This window comes from Sylvia atricapilla, chromosome 11 (assembly GCF_009819655.1).
Source record: "Sylvia atricapilla isolate bSylAtr1 chromosome 11, bSylAtr1.pri, whole genome shotgun sequence".
In the NCBI taxonomy this organism is placed as follows: domain Eukaryota; kingdom Metazoa; phylum Chordata; class Aves; order Passeriformes; family Sylviidae; genus Sylvia; species Sylvia atricapilla.
Window position 1 is genome coordinate 963103 of NC_089150.1, and position 19389 is coordinate 982491.

At 58.0% G+C, this 19389-nt stretch overlaps 1 protein-coding gene across 1 annotated transcript in view; it reads right to left on the reverse strand.

Moving 5' to 3' along the window:
• Positions 1-19389, reverse strand: part of GRM7 (glutamate metabotropic receptor 7) — a 196682-nt gene that overhangs the window by 54635 nt on the left and 122658 nt on the right. The window contains 6 exon segments of the mRNA XM_066327148.1: positions 9123-9164; positions 9166-9213; positions 9215-9261; positions 14399-14488; positions 14491-14566; positions 14568-14619. Coding sequence (XP_066183245.1) covers positions 9123-9164; positions 9166-9213; positions 9215-9261; positions 14399-14488; positions 14491-14566; positions 14568-14619 — 355 coding nt within the window.

Sequence of the window (19389 nt, forward strand, 5' to 3'; positions counted from 1 at the left end):
GCCATTCCATGCCCAGTGCCCTGTGCTGGTGGGGTTCCTGACCCCACACTCCCCGGGAGCTGTGGCAGCAGCCAGCTCTGGGGCACAGCTCGAGAGCTCTGCTCTCCATAGCTGCGTGAGCTTCTCCAAACACAACAAAGCGCATCTGTCACCGAAGAGCCTCTTCCCACTTCCAGATATTAAATAAAGAATATTGCGCCCTCAATAACGCACAAACTGACATTGTTACTCCTGCCAAAAGCAACCAAACGTGTTCATTAGCCATGAAATATCCCAGCCAAGCATTTGCTCTTGAATATATTTGCTGACAAAACCACATTAGCCTGGCAGGAAGGCTTTACAGAGGGGTGTGTAGGCGCAGAAGCGGCACCTCTTCTGAGGACTGGGGGATTTATTTTTTAACTCCCATTTCTTACATAACTCGTCCTCAGAGTGTGTCTGCCCGCAGGCTCGTGGCCGTGGAAAGGAACAACACAAGACAAAGCAAAATCTCAAGTCAAGTCCTCTGAGACGTCATTTTTTTGCCATTAGAGCTTTTATGAGCTCCTCCCGCTCCCGTTTTCTGTGTCTCAAGCACGTGTGTGATCCATCTCAGCCTGTCAGTGTTTGTATCCCCACAAACACTTCCCCCACGGCATCCCCAGAGCTGCAGCAGGATCCCAGCCGTGCCCTGCCTTGCCAGAGCCCATGGAGCTGGGTGCTGCACTCAGGGTGCTGTCACTGTCACTGCCTGGTCCGTCACAGAGAGGAAATGGCCCTGAGCTGGTCTGCAGAGCGAGGGCTGGGACCGGACTACTGCCTGTCATCCATGTCTGTGAAAGGACAGGGAGCTGTTAAACACACACAGCTTTGGCCGGCATGCACCAGCACAGTCATCAGAGCAGGGTTTCCATGTGCTTTAAACTGACAGGAGCTTTGCTCAGTGTCGAGACATGTCTTGAGCATTAATTGTGTTACCTTTACAAACCAACTCTTGCTGTTCTCGGGCCATGCAAGATTCTAAACTGGCTCTGTGAGACAGCACAAAGCTGCAAGGAGAGTGTGGCCTGGCTGAGAGAGAGCTGCAGCTTCTGCCTGTGCCACAGCTCCTGGAACAACTCCAGTCTGTGCACAGCTTCTGCCTGTGCCACAGCTCCTGGAACAGCTCCTGTCTGTGCACAGCTCCTGCCCATGGCACAGCTCCTGGCACAGCTCCTGTCCCAGCTCCTGTCTGTGCCACAGCTCCTGGAACAGCTCCTGTCTGTGCACAGCTCCTGTCTGTGCCACAGTTCTGCCTGTGCCACAGCTCCTGCCCATGGCACAGCTCCTGTCCCAGCTCCTGCCTGTGCCACAGCTCCTGTCTGTGCACAGCTCCTGTCTGTGCCACAGTTCTGTCTGTGCCACAGCTCCTGCCCATGGCACAGCTCCTGGAACAGCTCCTGTCTGTGCACAGCTCCTGCCTGTGCCACCATTCCTGTCTGTGCACAGCTCCTGGCACAGCTCCTGTCCATGGCACAGCTCCTGTCCCAGCTCCTGTCCCAGCTCCTGTCCCAGCTCCTGTCCCAGCTCCTGTCTGTGCACAGCTCCTGGCACATCTCCTGCCTGTGCCACAGCTCCTGTCTCTGGCACAGCTCCTGTCCCAGCTCGTGCCTGGCTCACCCCTCAGGTGCTCTGAGCTGTGTCCCTGTGTGACAAATCCACTCCCAGTGCACCAAGCCCAGCTCCTGCAGCCCCACAGCCCCTGGCCCCAGCCCCAGGGATCCCAGCCCAGCCGCAGCCTGTGCAGGACCAGTGTGAGCCCAGCCCCTGCCTGCTGCAGCCTCGTGGGGCACGGAGGAAGCAGCACATGGCATTCAGCAGGCCAGTGCTCTGGAAACTGCCCTCCCCTGGGCTGGGAACTCATTCTGCAGCCTGGGGTAAGGAAAGGTGCTGGCTTAATGAGCAATGAGAGACTGCAGCATTTAATGAGGGGACAGAATAAACCACATCCATCAGTGCAGCTCACAGCAGGGCTGTGGCACCTCCCAGCTCCTCCCTGGGCGATGGGGCAGAGCTCAGAGCGGCCCAGGAGCTGTGCAAACAGGTCCCTCGGCAGGACCCTGCACCCGGCAGCCTCAGGGCAGGGAAACCATCCCCATCCACACCAACGGCCACCCCTGGGAGCACCCAGGGGCTGATGTGACACCTGCAGGGACAGGGCGCAGTGTCCCCAACACTGCCAAAGCCACAAAGTCCATCTGCTCTGAACACATTCTGCTCCAAAGGAAAAACCCCAAACCCAGCGACAAACCCAAGAAAACAACGAGCAGAAATCAATTTGAACATGCTATTTTAGAAAAATACCATCTGTTGGCAGAACATTCCTGAGCAACAAACAGCACTGAAGAGGTGCTTGGATCCAATTCCAATCCGAATATTTTATCACAAAAAGGCAGGTACAGCCAGGTCTCTTGCCAGCAGGTTAGACAGTTAATTACTCTCTTCACCAGCTCACTGTTCATAACATTTATTTCCAAATTCCCTAACAGAGATGTTTATGGCATGTAAATTGATTAATCTGAGCCCAAAGAGATTCAGGAGGTGTTGAAGTGAGCTGGTTCCACACAAATTGCACAGAGGATTACAGAGTTCCTCAAGGTACTTCTGTTCGTGGGGAAGAAAGGATTGCAGCGTGGAACTTCCATCCTGTGTCAGTGGCCGTGGTGTCCCTGTCCCTGTCCCTGTCCCTGTCCCATCCCTGTCCCTGTCCCTGTCCCATCCCTGTCCTGTCCCATCCCTGTCCCATCCCTGTCCCTGTCCCTGCCTTGTCCCATCCCTGTCCCTGTCCCATCAGTGTCCCATCCCTGTCCCTGTCCCATCCCTGTCCCATCCCTGTCCCCGTCCCTGTCCCATCCCTGTCCCTGTCCCATCCCTGTCCCATCCCTGTCCTTGTCCCTGTCCCTGTCCCATCCCTGTCCCTGTCCCTGTCCCTGTCCCTGTCCCATCCCTGCCCTATCCCTGTCCCATCCCTGTCCCTGTCCCTGTCCCTGTCCCTGTCCCTGTCCCTGTCCCTGCCCCTGTCCCTGTCCCATCCCTGTCCCATCCCTGTCCCTGTCCCTGTCCCTGCTGTGTCCTGCCACCAAAGTCTCCCCGTGCTCCGGGGCCAGCACTGACCCCAGCCCTCCCCAGTCCCCAAACCCTGAGCTACAGGGATGTCACTCCTTCCATCAAGGCTTGTTGTCCCCCTCTGCTCCCCGAGGCACAGAGCAGCTCCCAGCTCCTGCCAGGGGTCACCCAGGAGCCCACACCACGTCCTGGCCTCGGGGAGTGGAGCTGGGGCCAGGGACAGCTGTGCCCATGGAGCCACGGTGGAGTTACCACAGCCCTCACCTCCCGAGCCCTCCTTGGGCAGGGCTCAGGCACACATCGCTGGGGACAGCAGGAGAACGACAGGCACTGCAGCAGCCCCAGCAGGGCTGGGAGCCCTCCGTGGAGCCACAGCCCTGTCCCACAGCTCTGCTCCACAGCCCTGAGGCACCCACAGCCCCAGGACACAGCCCAGACCTCGTTTATCCCTGCGGGCAGCGGGCCGAGGCATCTCCAGGATGCGTTTGTTCGTGTTTGCGGTTCCTCAGTGGTGTGGTTCTGTCTGCAGCTCCCGGGCCTGCCCCGTGCTCTGGAAGGCAGGACAGCTCCAGCACGAGCTGCTGCAACTGCACACTTCAGGAGGGGACAGGAGACGGTGTTCCCTGTGCCCAGCCAAGGATTCAGGCTGCAGCCACCCTGAACACGTGCTGAACACGTGCTGAACACGTGCTGAACATGTGCTGAACATGTGCTGAACATGTGCTGGGTGTGCCCAGAGCCCAGGGGCACTGTACTGAGCCCGAGCTCTGGGCTGGAGCAGTGTCCGACACGGGGAGACAGCAGTGCAGGGAGGGCACGGGAGGATGGACCCTGTGCAGGCGCTCATGGCCTCACTGCAGCATTAATTACACTCCCACACTGAAAAACAGCCCCTCACCGGCTCGCTGCAGGAAGATCTCCCTCCCCAGGGGCAGACAACCAGGTCTCAGGGAATATCTCACTGCCCCAAGGATGGGGCACGGTCCTGCCCGTGGGGGAGCTGTGACAGCCCTCCCCAGGGACAGCTCCAGGTGAGAGCCATCCTCAGGGACAGCTCCATGTCAGAGCCCTCCCCAGGGAGAGCTCCAGGTGAGAGCCCTCCCCAGGGAGAGCTGCCTCGTGGTGCCCAGGGACAGCTCCAGCCCAGCAGCAGGACCCCAAGAGCCCCAGCTCACTGTCACTGACCCCAGGGAGCAGCTGGTGGCCACAGGCAGGAGCCAGGACGGGTCTCTCCGGCCTCAGCACAAAGCCAACACCTGCAACAGGCAGGTTCAACAATTTCACAGGGATTGTTTCCTTTGCTTGCTCATTTTGGCAGTTCTGGGATAATTGCACAGGGAATGGGATGGGAAAACATCCCAGACCTGAGACCTGCCGAGTGAACTGTACCTGGAGGAGGAGAAGCAATATCACCAAATTTCCCAGGAGAACCTGTGCTTCCTCCAGGAGCCATCCAATTCTTGCTCCTTCAGGCACATCAGCTCCTCCAGGAGAGATGTGTCTGTGTTTGTGTCAGGCACCTCCAAGCATCAGGAGCTGCATTTTCAGGAGCCAGCCGCGTTTGGGAGGTGCTCAGGCAGCTCCTCACACTCTACAGAGCTCTGTCCAGCAGCCCAAAGGCTGCCCGGGCCTTACACACAGCACGGGAGGCAGCGACCAGGGGATGGGGCAGAGCAGGGCTCCAGGGGTCATTCCTGGGCCGGGATCCAAAGGGAAGCACGAGGCAGGGAGGCAGGAGCTGTGTCCTGGCTGCCTTGAGCCACCCTCACCAATCCTGCTGCCTGAACTACCAAGGCTTGGATACAAAGGGAAAAGCCAAGAGAACGACAAACTGAAATGACACAGTGGAAAAGGAAAGCACCCAAAACCCCCCACAACACAGCCCTCCTCATCCTCCCCACAGGGACAAACAAACCATCCCAAAACCCCCCACAACACAGCCCTCCTCATCCTCCCCACAGGGACAAACAAACCATCCCAAAACCCCCCACAACACAGCCCTCCTCATCCTCCCCACAGGGACACACTGGAAAAGGAAACTACCCAAAATCCAAATGCTCCACAGCCCTCCTCATCCTCCCCACAGTGACAAACCAACCATCCAAAATCCTACACAACACAGCCCTCCTCACTCTCCCCACAGGGGCTCCCTGGACAAACAAATCACCCCTAATCCAGCTGCTGCCCGTCCCTCCTCAGCCTGCCCACGGGACACCAGCAGCGCCTCTGGCCTCTCAGACACACCCGAGGCCAGCCCAAGCCGCTGCCGTGTCTGGAGCTGCCCCGAGGGGCAGAGTGCACCTCGCAGAGCTGCAGCTCTCCCTGAGCCAGAGCATTTCCAGTCGAATGGCATGATCTCCATCTCTGCCTCCCACCAGGGAGCCGTGCTGCCGCAGGGATGGCCAAGCCTCTGATCCCCAAAGCCAGGGCACAGCATCGGAAACGGCCGGAGGATGTGAACTGTGAGCGCTGCACCCCAAATCTGTGTGCTGGGGGCGAGAGAACCCACACCAAGGACGGGGTGGGAGCTGGGTGGGCACCTCAGCATCGCCCTGAGCTGCAGGGAGAACGGGGCTCTTCAAGGAACGCTGGCCAAGGGCTTGGAAATCAGCATTGTGCTCATTTTATCCTTGCACAGACACAGACACACACCAGGAGTGCTGCAGGACTGGTGCTGGGCAAAGCTGGCCTCGGCTGATCGCTGCCAAGGAGCAGAAGGAAACGGGGGGAAAAAGGCATCAAATGTTTGGTTACCTGACCTGAGATACAGAATGACATAATTCATCAACCCAGGCTTATCAACACAGGCCAACAATAAGAAAACAGCAGATTTGAGGAGTTCCAGGTGAGTTGCTAAAGCTCTCCTCAGTCTGTCTGCTAATACGAGCCAGAGAGAGAAAACTGCAATAGGAGTTACTCTGCAATCTAACAGGAAAAGTCTGGTTCCAGAGTGTTGCAGCCTGTGGCCAAAAAGAAAGCAGCAGGAATGGGGAGATGAGCTTTGCTGAAGGCCCCACAGCAGCCCTGCCAGGAGGATCCAGCAGTTCCGGAATGAGGCCGATGATAAAGAGGAAAAGCTTTACTCACCCAGCTGGTCTCTGCAGTTATCCCCTCGTGCCTCTGGGCTCTGCAGCGTCCTTACCTTTGGGGTAAGAGCTTTTCCCAGTCCCAGGGAATCCAGACACCCAGAACTGCCCAGGACTGCCCAGAGTGCCAAAGCTCTTGGGAAACAAAGCCCCCTGCAGCAAACTCAGACCCTTGCACCGAACACCCTCTGCTTTCCCCTCCTGGGGTGTATTTGAGAAATAAGAACTGGGGAAACGTCCCCTGAAGAGTTATTGCCACAATAATTACTGAAGACAAATCACATCCTCTGGCAGCTTTCCCTGGGATGTATTTAATAGTATTTATTTTGGTTATTTCCAGGAATCCCTTCTCTAAACTCCACAACCCTCTTTATTATTGTAAGAAATAATCCAATAAGACAAAAGGGACTCTCTTATATATATATTTGTGTGAGAAACTGGGACAGCTGAGTGATCAGAAGCGAAGTCAGGGAGAGAATCTCAGCTACTGATCTGACCCTGTGGCCATGAGGGCGAGCAAAGAAGTCTTTTTATGGAAACCTTTAACACAACAACAGGAATATAAATCAAGCTCCATTCATTTAGCTTTAAATTTTAATGAATCGGGATGTGAAGTTTACATAGAGAAGGATTTGCTTAATAAAATATTAATTTTTTTTTTTTTGTTAAAAAGAACTGAAAATAGCAAGTGAATGTATGTTTCCTTATATAGGACATCAAAAGTTGAAATGCACTGCAAGAGCAAATCAAAGACAGGAAATAAAAATGGGCCGAGACTCGAGGAGAGTAAAATATTGTTTGTGATCAGCCCCTAAGACTGGACCCTTGGTGACCCCTGTGTCACACCTGTGTCACACCTGTGTCACACCTGTGTCACACCTGGGTCACACCCGTGTCACACCTGTGTCACACCTGTGTCACACCCGTGTCATACCTGTGTCACACCTGGGTCACACCCGTGTCACACCTGTGTCACACCCGTGTCACACCTGTGTCACACTTGTGTCACCCCTGCGTCACACCTGTGTCACACTGTCACCCCTGTGTCACCCCTGGGTCACGCCTGGGTCACACCTGTGTCACACCCGTGTCACACCCATGTCACACCTGTGTCACACCCGTGTCACACCCGTGTCATACCTGTGTCACACCTGGGTCACCCCTGGGTCACCCCTGTGTCACACCCGTGTCACACCCATGTCACACCTGTGTCACACCCGTGTCACCCCTGTGTCACACCCGCGTCACACCCGGGTCACACCCGTGTCACCCCTGTGTCACACTCAGGTCACACCTGTGTCACACCCGGGTCACCCCTGTGTCACCCCTGTGTCACACCCAGGTCACACCCGTGTCACACCTGTGTCACACCTGTGTCACATCCGGGTCACACCCGGGTCACCCCTGGGTCACCCCTGTGTCACACCTGTGTCACACCTGGGTCACCCCTGTGTCACACCTGTGTCACACCTGTGTCACACCTGTGTCACACCTGTGTCACATCCGGGTCACACCCGGGTCACCCCTGTGTCACACCTGGGTCACGCCTGGGTCACACCCGTGTCACACCCGGGTCACCCCCGTGTCACCCCCGTGTCACCCCCGTGTCACCCCTGTGTCAGCGAGCTCCCAGGCCAGGCTCGCAGGGGTGACACAGTCTCCACCTTTCCACCCACCAATCCTGGTTTTATCCTTTTCCTGGGAAACATCAAAGTGTGTTTGAGCGCCTGCTCCTGGAGCCCGTTCTCCCTCAGGCGCCATCCCAGTGAGGCCGCCTCATCCACACGGATCAGAACCACCGCTGGAAAAGTGACTCACTCCAAAAACATTCCGCTCCAGCTCTCCAAAGACAAGGGAAAAAAAAAAACAAACCAAAAAAAAAACCGGAAAGCATCTGCAAACGAAGCCCAGTGGTTTCAAACCACAACAAATCACAGCTTCATTTCCCAAGCTGGCAGCCAGGGACTGCAGGCACAGCACAAGGAATAAAATTTGCATGAGCACCTGATGTCTCTGTTAGCGTGAGCAGCTCTGGCTCGCTGGGCGCGGGGAGGAGGTGGCAGGACAGGGGAGAGGGAGAGAATGTGCAAAAACCCCACTGGAGGAGACAGCAAAGGTCCCTGCTAACATAAAATAACCCACCATGGAGCTGCAAGGAAACAGCAGAAATCCCTGCAAAGTTTTAGGAAATAATCTGCAATAACCCCACCACGGAGCTGTGAGGAAATACCAAAGTCCTGCCAACGTTTTAGGAAATAATGTGCAATAACCCTGCTGTAGAGTTGGGAGGAAATAGCAGAGGTCCCTGCTAAGTTTTTTTAGGAAATAATGTGCAATAATCCCAATACAGAGCTGGGAGGAAATAGCAGAAATCCCTGCTAACTTGAGGAAATAATGTCCCAAAAACCCCACTGTGAGGAAATAGTAGAGATCCCTGTTAAATTTTCAGGAAATAATGTGCAATGACCCCACCATGAAGCTTGTGAGGGAAACACCAAAGTCCCTGCCAACATTTTAGGAAATAATGTGCATAACCCTGTTATAGAGCTGGGAGGAAATAGCAGAGGTCCCTGCTAAGTTTTTTAGGAAATAATGTGCAATATTCCCAGTATGGAGCTGTGAGGAAATAGCAGAAATCCCTGCTAACTTTGAGGAAATAATGTCCCAAGAACCCCACCATGGAGCTGTAAGTAAACACCAAAGGTCCCTGCTAAGTTTTTAGGAAATAACATGCAATAACCCACCATGGAGCTGTGAGGGAATAGAGAAATCCCTGCCGAGTTTTTAGGAAATAAGGTGCAATGCCCCCACCATGGACTGTGAGGGAATAGAGAAATCCCTGCCAAGCTTTTAGGAAATAAGGTGCAATGGCCCCACCATGGAGCTGGAGGAGACCCACCAAGGGCCCTGCCGAGCCTCGCAGTGTGGGGTGGCCCCGGGGGGACAGGGGACTCACGTTGAGCGCAGGTCGTCGGTCCACTGGCCCACCAGGCGGGGTACCAGGGCTGCTGGTGTTGCTGCTGTGGTACTGGAAGATGTCGTTAGCGCCCCGGGGCGTCCCCGTTCTGTTGACACACTGGGGTGCCAGCCACTGCCTGGGGGAAGGAAAGCCACACGAATCCAGCCACCCAACACCGAGGGCCTTAGCAGAGCTTCTGTGTGCTCAGGGCTGAGAGCTTCCACACTGCAAATACAGACATCCAAAACAGGGCACGGGGGCCACGGGCATCACCCACAGATCCCACACATCCCACACTCCACAGGTCCCTTCTCTCTGCCTCACAACACGCAGCCAGCCCTCACCCCACCGTGCCCAACACCAGCAGGATCAGCTCAGGCTTTTCCTCCTGCCTCAGGGAGTTCTCCAGTGGAAACCACTCCTGTGAACGGAGCCTCCAAATGCTGCTTCCCCCCTGCAGAAAACCTTCCATCTGCTTCGGAGGGAGCTGCTGACAGGAGTCAGCCCGGGTCTGGTGAGTCTTGACTGGCATCCAGAAATAGCTTCCTCCTCCACGGCGTGTTCCACTCCGTCATCGTCATTGTCACCGTCACCGTCACCGCCGGGCGGGACAGAGGGACAGGGCTTGGGAACAGCATTCCCTGTGCACCCCTGGTCTGGGAACAGCATTCCCTGTGTACCCTGGTCTGGGAAACAGCATTCCCTGTGTACCCTGGTCTGGGAACAGCATTCCCTGTGCTCTCCCTGATCTGGGAACAGAATTTCCCTGTGCACCCTGGCTTGGGAACAGCATTCCCTGTGCTCTCCTGGTCTGGGAACAGCATTCCCTGAGTTCTCCCTGGTCTGGGAACAGCATTCCCTGTGCACCCTGGTCTGGGAACAGCATTCCCTGTGTACCCCTGGTCTGGGAACAGCATTCCCTGTGTACCCTGGTCTGGGAACAGCATTCCCTGTGTACCCTGGTCTGGGAACAGCATTCCCTGTGCTCTCCCTGGTCTGGGAAACAGCATTCCCTGTGTACCCTTGGTCTGGGAACAGCATTCCCTGTGTACCTGGTCTGGGAACAGCATTCCCTGTGCTCTCCCTGGTCTGGGAACAGCATTCCCTGTGTACCCCTGGTCTGGGAACAGCATTCCCTGTGTACCCTGGTCTGGGAACAGCATTCCCTGAGTTCTCCCTGGTCTGGAACAGCATTCCCTGTGCTCTCCCTGGTCTGGGAACAGCATTCCCTGTGTACCCCTGGTCTGGGAACAGCATTCCCTGTGCTCTCCCTGGTCTGGGCTCTGTGCCACGGGAGTGCCTTGGGCAGGAGCAGAGCAGGACCCTGAATGAACTGAATTAATTTCATTTGCCAAGTGACAACCCCGGGGATGTGCAGGGGAGGGAACCCCTGGCACAGCCTGGAGCTGCTCTGACCCCCGAGCCTGAGCTCAGGGCAGCTCTCAGCATTTGAACCCGCATTTTGACCACCACAGCCTGGAACCTTCCCAGGAGGAGAAAAGCACTGCCTCATTTCCTCAGAGCTCCAGGAGCAACCTTCCAGGGTGACATTTATTTCCAGACACATTAAAATGGGTTTGGTAGGGTAGGGTAATATTGTGTCAAGATTGAAGATTATGACAATCCTCCAGCAGATCTATATTCAAAGCTTCCTCCTCCTGTGTAACTTTTTTTCCCTAAAGCAATGAAAAATCTCTCCTGTTGTAGCACTGAACTTTAAGATTATCGTTTTCTTCATGATTCCCATTCTTCATTGAATTCCGGGGAGTGAAAAAAAGATTTGAAGGAGTGAATTAGCATAGTCTCCATTCTAGGCCTGGTAAATTGTTTCCTGTCTCTCCAACAATCCTCTGAGATCAGATACAAATTCAGTTCAAAGGCTGCTACAGAAAATCTCCCCCTGAAATCTCTCCTCGCTGGCTCCTTGTGAGCACCCGGCAGATATTTAATTGTCATTACAGATTCATGCAGCCAGAATACACTGGAGTGGAAACACTTAGAGGGAATCAGGAGCAATGGCTGTGATTCCTCGGCTCCTCGGGAAAGGCAGCAAAGGGCTAAATGGGATTTGGCTCATCACCACTCTCAGGGCTGCTCAGGGAAGGGACACCTGGACGGGCAGGAGCGCAGGTGAGGCTCCCCAGAGCACCAGAGGCAGGTGAGGATTGCCCGTGGGCACAGAGCACGGGGGCTCTGCTCAGGGGCAGGGGGAGGATGGACACCGCTGTCACCTCGGGACAGACCCCGGGGACATCACAGCCGAGAGCACAGCTACAGCCACGGGACAGCAGCGGAACGGTCCCATGGGACACAGCCCAAAGCCCCCGGCAAAGCCTCGGGGCTGGGGGACCTGCGGAGCCCCCAGAGACACAGCCCTGGAGCCTCAGTGGGGCAGGGCAGAGCCCAGTGGGGCAGGGCCAGACCTCAGTGGGGAGGGCAGAGCCTCAGTGGGGCAGGGCAGACCTCAATGGGGCAGGGCAGACCCTCAGTGGGGCATGGACAAACCCCCAGTGGGGCCAGGACAAACCCCCAGTGGGGCAGGGCAGATCTCAGTGGGCAGGGCAGAGCCAGTGGGGCAGGGCAGAGCCCAGTGGGGCAGGGCAGACCATCAGTGGGGGCAGGACACACCTCAGTGGGGCAGGACAAACCCCCAGAGGGGCAGGGCAGACCTCAGTGGGCAGGGCAGACCTCAGTGGGGCAGGACAAACCCCAGTGGGGCAGGGCAGAGCCCCAGTGGGGCAGGGCAGACCTCAGTGGGGCAGAGCCCAGTGGGGCAGGACAAACCCCCAGAGGGGCAGGGCAGACCTCAGTGGGGCAGGACACACCTCAGTGGGGCAGGACAAACCCCCAGAGGGGCAGGGCAGATCTCAGTGGGGCAGGGCAGAGCCCAGTGGGGCAGGACAAACCCCCAGAGGGGCATGGCAGACCCTCAGTGGGGCAGACCCTGTGTCAGGGTGCCCGGGCCGTGCCCAGGGGCGCAGGCTGCTCAGCCCGGGGCCGGTGTCCCCTGGCCCGGCCCTGAGGGCAGCGATTGGGGCTGCAGCCGAGGCTCTGCTCGGTGGGGCCAGCGCTCCTCGAGCCCTGCGGGGGCCGGGAGGGGCTCAGGAACATCTCCGTGCCGCCTGTCCTCAGGCAGCCCTGCTCACATCACCGCAGCCCCGGCCGCTTCATCAAACCCGGGATTAATGAAAGGTGATGTACGGAAACCTCATCACGGAGAGGAGACGGGCGCCTCAGAAATGACCCTTCATCTCCCAGGCATTAAAACGTGTCCTCGTTTCCCTGCGCTTGAGGGTTCGGATTCCGTTTGTTGCTGTTCAGGTTTCCCCCGGTTTGGCCGGGGCAGGGAGCGGCTCAGGAAGCCGGTCAGTGTCCGGGCTGCGGAGCCGGGACAATTCCTGCAGAGCCGGGACATTCCTGCAGGGCCGGGACAATTCCTGCGGAGCCGGGACAATTCCTGCGGACGCCGGGACCAATTCCTGCAGAGCGGGACAATTCCTGCGGAGCCGGGACAATTCCTGCGGAGCCGGGACAATTCCTGCGGAGCCGGGACAATTCCTGCAGAGCCGGGACAATTCCTGCAGAGCCAGGACAATTCCTGCAGGGCCGGGACAATCCTGCGGAGCCGGGCAATTCCTGCAGGGCCGGGACAATTCCTGCGGAGCCGGGACAATTCCTGCGGAGCCGGGACAATTCCTGCAGAGCCGGGACATTCCTGCAGAGCCGGGACAATTTCCTGCAGAGCCGGGACAATTCCTGCAGGGCCGGACAATTCCTGCGGAGCCGGACAATTCCTGCGGAGCCGGGACAATTCCTGCGGAGCGGGACATTCCTGCAGCTCCCGGCAAGGGCTGCCTGCTCCCCGCACAGACACGGCACCCGCGGGGAGCCCTCAAAGGCAGCCACAACCCCACTGCAGCCGTGCGCTTCCCATCTCTTAATCACTGCAGTATGAGAACTGAATGATGAAGAGGAGGACAGGAGTCACACAGGTGTCACCAGCCAAGCTGTTGTCACCCAGGGCGCGTCTGTGGCACCCAAGGGGCCCTGTGAACAGCATCTTCAGCTCTTCACTGCCAAAAACACAACCGCGCTTCAAACCTCCCGCAAGTTCGCTGTCTGAGCATTGAGTTTAAACTTTTCTACATTTGGGCCTTTTGTTCTCCAGGCAGCGTGATCACAAACCGCACACTGAGCTCCTCACTCACACCCAGCCTCCCTCCACCACACCTGGCTCCAGCCCGGGCTGCATCCACGCGCAGCGCCTCTGCGAGGGGGTGAGCCCCAGGGCAGGGCCGGCAGGGTGATCCCAGCCAGGGCAGGGGTGATCCCAGTTTCAGGGCAGGGCCGGCAGGGTGATCCCAGCCCAGGGCAGGGTGATCCCAGCCCAGGGCAGGGCTGGAGGGTGATCCCAGCCCAGGGCAGGGTGATCCCAGCCCAGGGCAGGGCCGGCAGGGTGATCCAGTTCAGGGCAGGGTGCTCCAGCTCCCAGTTCAGGGCAGGGTGCTCCCAGTCAGGGCAGGGCCGGCAGGGTGCTCCCAGCTCCAGTCAGGCAGGGTGCTCCCAGTTCAGGGCAGGGCCGGCAGGGTGCTCCCAGCTCCCAGTTCAGGCAGGGTGATCCCAGCCCAGGGCAGGGTGCTCCCAGTCAGGGCAGGGTGCTCCAGCCCAGGGCAGGGTGCTCCAGTTCAGGGCAGGGTGCTCCCAGTTCAGGACAGGGTGCTCCCAGTTCAGGGCAGGAGCGAGGAGAGCTGCTCCAAACCGAAGAGAGGATCCCAGCTCTGGCCGCACGGAACCGGCCCTGCCCCAGCCTCGGAGCCAGGACAGATCCACCTGGAGCGGTGAACAGGATCCACACACCCACACACAGCCCTGCCCGAGGGCCACCTCCGCCAGGGGACAGGATGGACAAGAGGGGGTCAGTAGGTGACAAGGGATCTCAGTAGGTGACAAGAGTGTCAGTAGGTGACCAAGGGTGGTCAGTCGTGACAAGGAGTGTCAGTCGGTGACAAAGGGGGCGGTAGGTGACAAGGAGTGTCAGTAGGTGACAAGGAGTGTCAGTAGTGACAGGGGTGTCAGAGGTGACAAGGAGTGTCAGTAGGTGACCAAGGGTGGTCAGTAAGTGGACCGAGGGTGGTCAGTCGGTGACAAGGATATCAGCAGGTGACAAGGGGGGGTCAGTAGGTGACAAGGAGTGTCCGTCGGTGACCAAGGGTGGTCAGTAGGTGACCGAGGGTGGTCAGTTCGGTGACAAGGGGTATCAGCAGGTGACAAGACAGGGGCTCTGGCTCACCGTTGAAGTTGACACTGCGGATGTACTTGAGCAGCCTCTTGCCCCCGGCGTGCTCCATCTCGGGGCACAGCCGGCGCTGTCGGCGCACAGGTCGCGGTTCATGTGGTGCAGGGCGTGGGCCATGGCGTACACGGCGTCGATCACAAAACTGCACCTTCCCCTCCTGCTCGTAGTGAGAGTCCTTCCCGATGCGCTCCTGCCTGCGGGGACACGCGGGACACTCAGCGACCGCGGGGACACCTGGCTGCAGAACCGCGCCCTCCGTCAGCGCCTAAAGCCCCGGCAATTAAACTCAGTGATATAACCTCAGCAATAAACCTCAGCGATTAAACCACAGCAATTAAACCACAGCCCAGCCTCGGGCATCGCTCCCGAATCCGCCCAAGGCCGGGTTGGACATTGGGGTTTGGAGCAGCCCGGGACAGGGGAAGGTGTTCCTGGCCACAGCAGGGTGTGAGGTCCCTTCCAACCCAAACCCATCCATGATTCCACGATGTTGAGGCACCCTCTACCAAACCCCTCAGTTTTAAACCTCAGCTCCTCGGAAATCCCGCAAACAACCGAGCAGAAGAAGCGAGTTCCAGCTGCTGAAGTTCCAGGCAGGATCCTTTTCATTATTCGCTGCCTCTCGTGGATTACAGAACTCATCAGGACCCGGAGCCCTGACAGGGAAAAGGCACTGGGGTGGTTTCAGCTCTAACCGAAGGAGCGATGCAGCAGGAATGGATGCCAGGGAGGGGGTCTGGGAGGAAATGCTGCACACAAACAACGCTGATAAGCCACAGCAAGTTCCAGGACACAGCTGGGCACACACACAGCAGGAGGAAAACCTTCAGCAGGAACCAGATCTGGGAGAGGAACCCAGGCAAACACACCTGAGAAAACCCGAGAGCAGTGGACAGTGTCCAGACATGAAAATAAGAAAGGGTTTTAAATCCTGATAGAATTTCCAAGAACAAGGATGCCTCCCTGGGCTGAAAGAGCCACTCAGCCGGGAATTACACATCAAGGACCGTGCACAGGAAATCCAGATGTGGAGGCAAAATGGCACTGCTCATCCCAAACGTGCCTGGATTATACAGCTGGGAGTGTGCTGTCCTTCGCCAAAACACAGGCTGAGTCACCTCACAAGAGATTCATTGCAATGAGAAGTTTACCCAAATGTGAAGCAGCAAAGGGCCTGCAGAGCAAATGTTATGATTTACATGGGCCCATATTCTCCAGACTTCAAAAAAACCCAGCAAATATCCAAATCACCGGGCGTGGCTGGGCAGCGTTTCTCTCCAGTTTGTGTCACCCTCCTGCTGCTGCAGTGAGCACAAATCAGGCCCAAAGTCCATTTCCAGGCAGGAATAAACCAGAAGTGACGGGCACAATTTAAATTCCAACTTCAACATTATTGTGGGGAATAGTTCCCCCTCCGAGGCTGAGCTGAAGAAGTGAGGCAGAGCGTTTTACCACAGCATGCAGGAACAGCTCCTGTGTGAGGGAGCACAGAAATTCAATTATTAATTCCTCTGCAGGAGCAGGAAGCTCCCGAAAGGCTCGAGATGTGAAAGCAGCAGGAGCAGTGCCGTGGGTGCCTCTGGGGAAGGGGCAGAGGAGAAGCACAGACCTGTCAGGACACCCTGGGGGTGGAAGGTTGGAGAAGCCACCTAAAACTGGGTGCAGCAAGAACCACGAGCCCCTCTGTGCTGTCACACCAAAACCAGGGAAAGTAAAACCAGATCCCATCTGCCACCATTTCTGTGTTCTGGCTTTGGGAACGGCACCATTTCTGTGTTCTCTCTTTGGGCACTGCACAATTTCTGTGTTCTCTCTGTGGGAACTGCACCATTTCTGTGTTCTCTCTGAGAACTGCACCATTTCTGTGTTCTGAGAACTGCACATTTCTGTGTTCTCTCTGAGAACTGCACCATTCTGTGTTCTGAGAACTGCACCATTCTGTGTTTTCTCTGAGAACTGCACCATTTCGTGTTCTCTCTCTGAGAACTGCACCATTCTGTGTTCTGAGAACTGCACATTTCTGTGTTCTGAGAACTGCACATTTCTGTGTTCTCTCTTGGGAACTGCACCATTTCTGTGTTCTGAGAACTGCACCATTTCTGTGTTCTCTCTCTGAGAACTGCTCCATTTCTGTGTTCTCTGTCTGAGAACTGCACCATTTCTGTGTTCTCTCTCTGAGAACTGCTCCATTTCTGTGTTCTCTGTCTGAGAACTGCACATTTCTCTGTTCTGGCTGAGAACTGCACCATTTCTGCTCGTCCTCGAGAAGAAGTTGCTTTTTGTTGTTGTTTTAAGGTGGAGACCTGCAGGAGCCACACAACACCGCGGTTTGCCCCAGAGTGAAGCCGCTGGGGACACTGAAGACAAGGAGATTTCAGGAGAACAGCCTCGTGTCCCTCGGGTGTGCAGTGAGCTCCTCGGGACGGCAGAAGGAGGGAGCACAAAAGCGGTTTGTTGACAGGAGTGGTGTTTTTTTGCTTCCAAAGGATCTCTTTGAAGGTGATGACAAAGAGTTTAACCCCTCCCCGCTCCCACTCGAGGCTCGAGTGCTCATCATCCTGAGAGACGGAGCAGCTCCAGGCTCATCCTCATGGGAGAACAGCGCAACAAAGGCACGGAGACAGCTCCAGAGGCGGAGGGCTGGGAACACAGAGGCGGAATCCCACTTGTTCCACCTCCGGCAGAGCACAGGAGGGAATGCAGCAGGGATTCACACTCTCCATCTCCGGGCGGGCGGCGTGAGCGCGGAGCTCCCCTTCAGAGGATGCCTCTGCGCTCCCTGGCATCGCCACACAGCCCAGGGGATGTGTTAGGGGGAATAAACAGCATCTCCAGCACCGGTTTGATGGCGTATAATTCACACGGAGAGACATCAAAACCCCACTCCATCGGCGCTGGCGCGAGATGAATCAGACACCGCTTCAGCGCTGAAGAATTAAACACCTTTTCAAAGGGGCTCGCACAATGGTGCTGCTGAGAACCCGGAGATATCATTATTAACGAGAGATTTCATTTAAAGATTGTGCCGACGCTCACGGTATCAAGCAGGCAGCTCTGGATTTTCACAAGGTTGGAATCCGGCAGGTGGGGAAGTGCTGGCAGAAAAACATCCCCCTGTTCCTCCAGCACAGTGCCCCATCCCTGGGGACAGCCAGTGCCCCATCCCTGGGGGACAGCCAGTGAACCAGCCCTGGGGACAGCCAGTGCCCTATTCCTGGGGACAGCCAGTGCCCATCCCTGGGGACAGCCAGTGCCCCATCCCTGGGGACAGCCAGTGCCCATCCCTGGGGACAGCCAGTGCCCCATCCCTGGGGGACAGCCAGTGAACCAGCCCTGGGGACAGCCAGTGCCCTATTCCTGGGGACAGCCAGTGCCCCATCCCCTGGGGACAGCCAGTGCCCATCCCTGGGGACAGCCAGTGCCCATCCCTGGGGACCGCCAGTGTCCCATCCCTGGGGACAGCCAGTGCCCCATCCTGGGGACAGCCAGTGCCCATCCCTGGGGACAGCCAGTGCCCATCCCTGGGGACAGCCAGTGCCCTATCCCTGGGGACAGCCAGTGCCCCATCCCTGGGGACAGCCAGTGCCCATCCCTGGGGACAGCCAGAGCCCCATCCCTGGGGACAGCCAGTGCCCTATCCCTGGGGACAGCCAGTGCCCCATCCCTGGGGACAGCCAGTGCCCAGGGGCTCCACACACCATCCCTGGGGACAGCCAGTGCCCCATCCACTGGGGACAGCCAGCGCCCCAGCCCCCGAGGGACAGCCAGTGCCCCAGCCCCGAGGGGACAGCCAGTGCCCATCCTGGGGACAGCCAGTGCCTTATCCCTTGGGACAGCCAGTGCCCATCCCTGGGGACAGCCAGAGCCCCATCCCTGGGGACAGCCAGTGCCCTATCCCTGGGGACAGCCAGTGCCCCATCCCTGGGGACAGCCAGTGCCCCCAGGGGCTCACACACCATCCCTGGGGGAACAGGCCAAGGTGCCCCATCCATGGGGACAGCCAGTGCCCCAGCCCCGAGGGGACAGCCAGGCCCCAGCCCCGAGGGGACAGCCAGTGCCCATCCCTGGGGACAGCCAGTGCCCCCATCCCTGGGGACAGCCAGTGCCCCATCCTGGGGACAGCCAGTGAACCAGCCCTGGGGACAAGCCAGTGCCCAGCCCCGATGGGACAGCCAGTGCCCCATCCCGGGGACAGCCAGTGCCCATCCCTGGGGACAGCCAGTGCCCCATCCCTGGGGGACAGCCAGTTGCCCCATCCCTGGGGACAGCCAGTGCCCATCCCTGGGGACAGCCAGTGCCCTATCCCTGGGGACAGCCAGTGCCCCATCCCTTGGGGACAGCCAGTGCCCTATTCATGGGGACAGCCAGGGCCCCATCCCTGGGGACAGCCAAGTGCCCTATTCCTGGGGGACAGTCAGTGCCCCATCCCTGGGGACAGCCAGTGCCCTATTCCTGGGGGACAGCCAGTGCCCAGCCCTGGGGACAGCCAGTGCCCTATTCCTGGGGGACAGCCAGTGCCATCCCTGGGGACAGCCAGTGCCCCAGCCCCGAGGGGACAGCCAGTGCCTATCCCTGGGACAGCCAGTGCCCATCCCTGGGGACAGCCAGTGCCCCAGCCCTGGGGACAGCCAGTGCCTATCCCTGGGGACAGCCAGTGCCTATCCCTGGGACAGCCAGTGCCCTATCCCTGGGGACAGCCAGTGCTCCAGGGGCTCCACACACCATCCCTGGGGACAGCCAGTGCCCCATCCCTGGGGACAGCCAGTGCCCCAGTCCCGAGGGGACAGCCAGTGCCTATCCCTGGGACAGCCAGTGCCCTATCCCTGGGGACAGCCAGTGCTCCAGGGGCTCCACACACCATCCCTGGGGACAGCCAGTGCCCCATCCCTGGGGACAGCCAGTGCCCTATTCCTGGGGGACAGCCAGTGCCCATCCCTGGGGACAGCCAGTGCCCATCCCTGGGG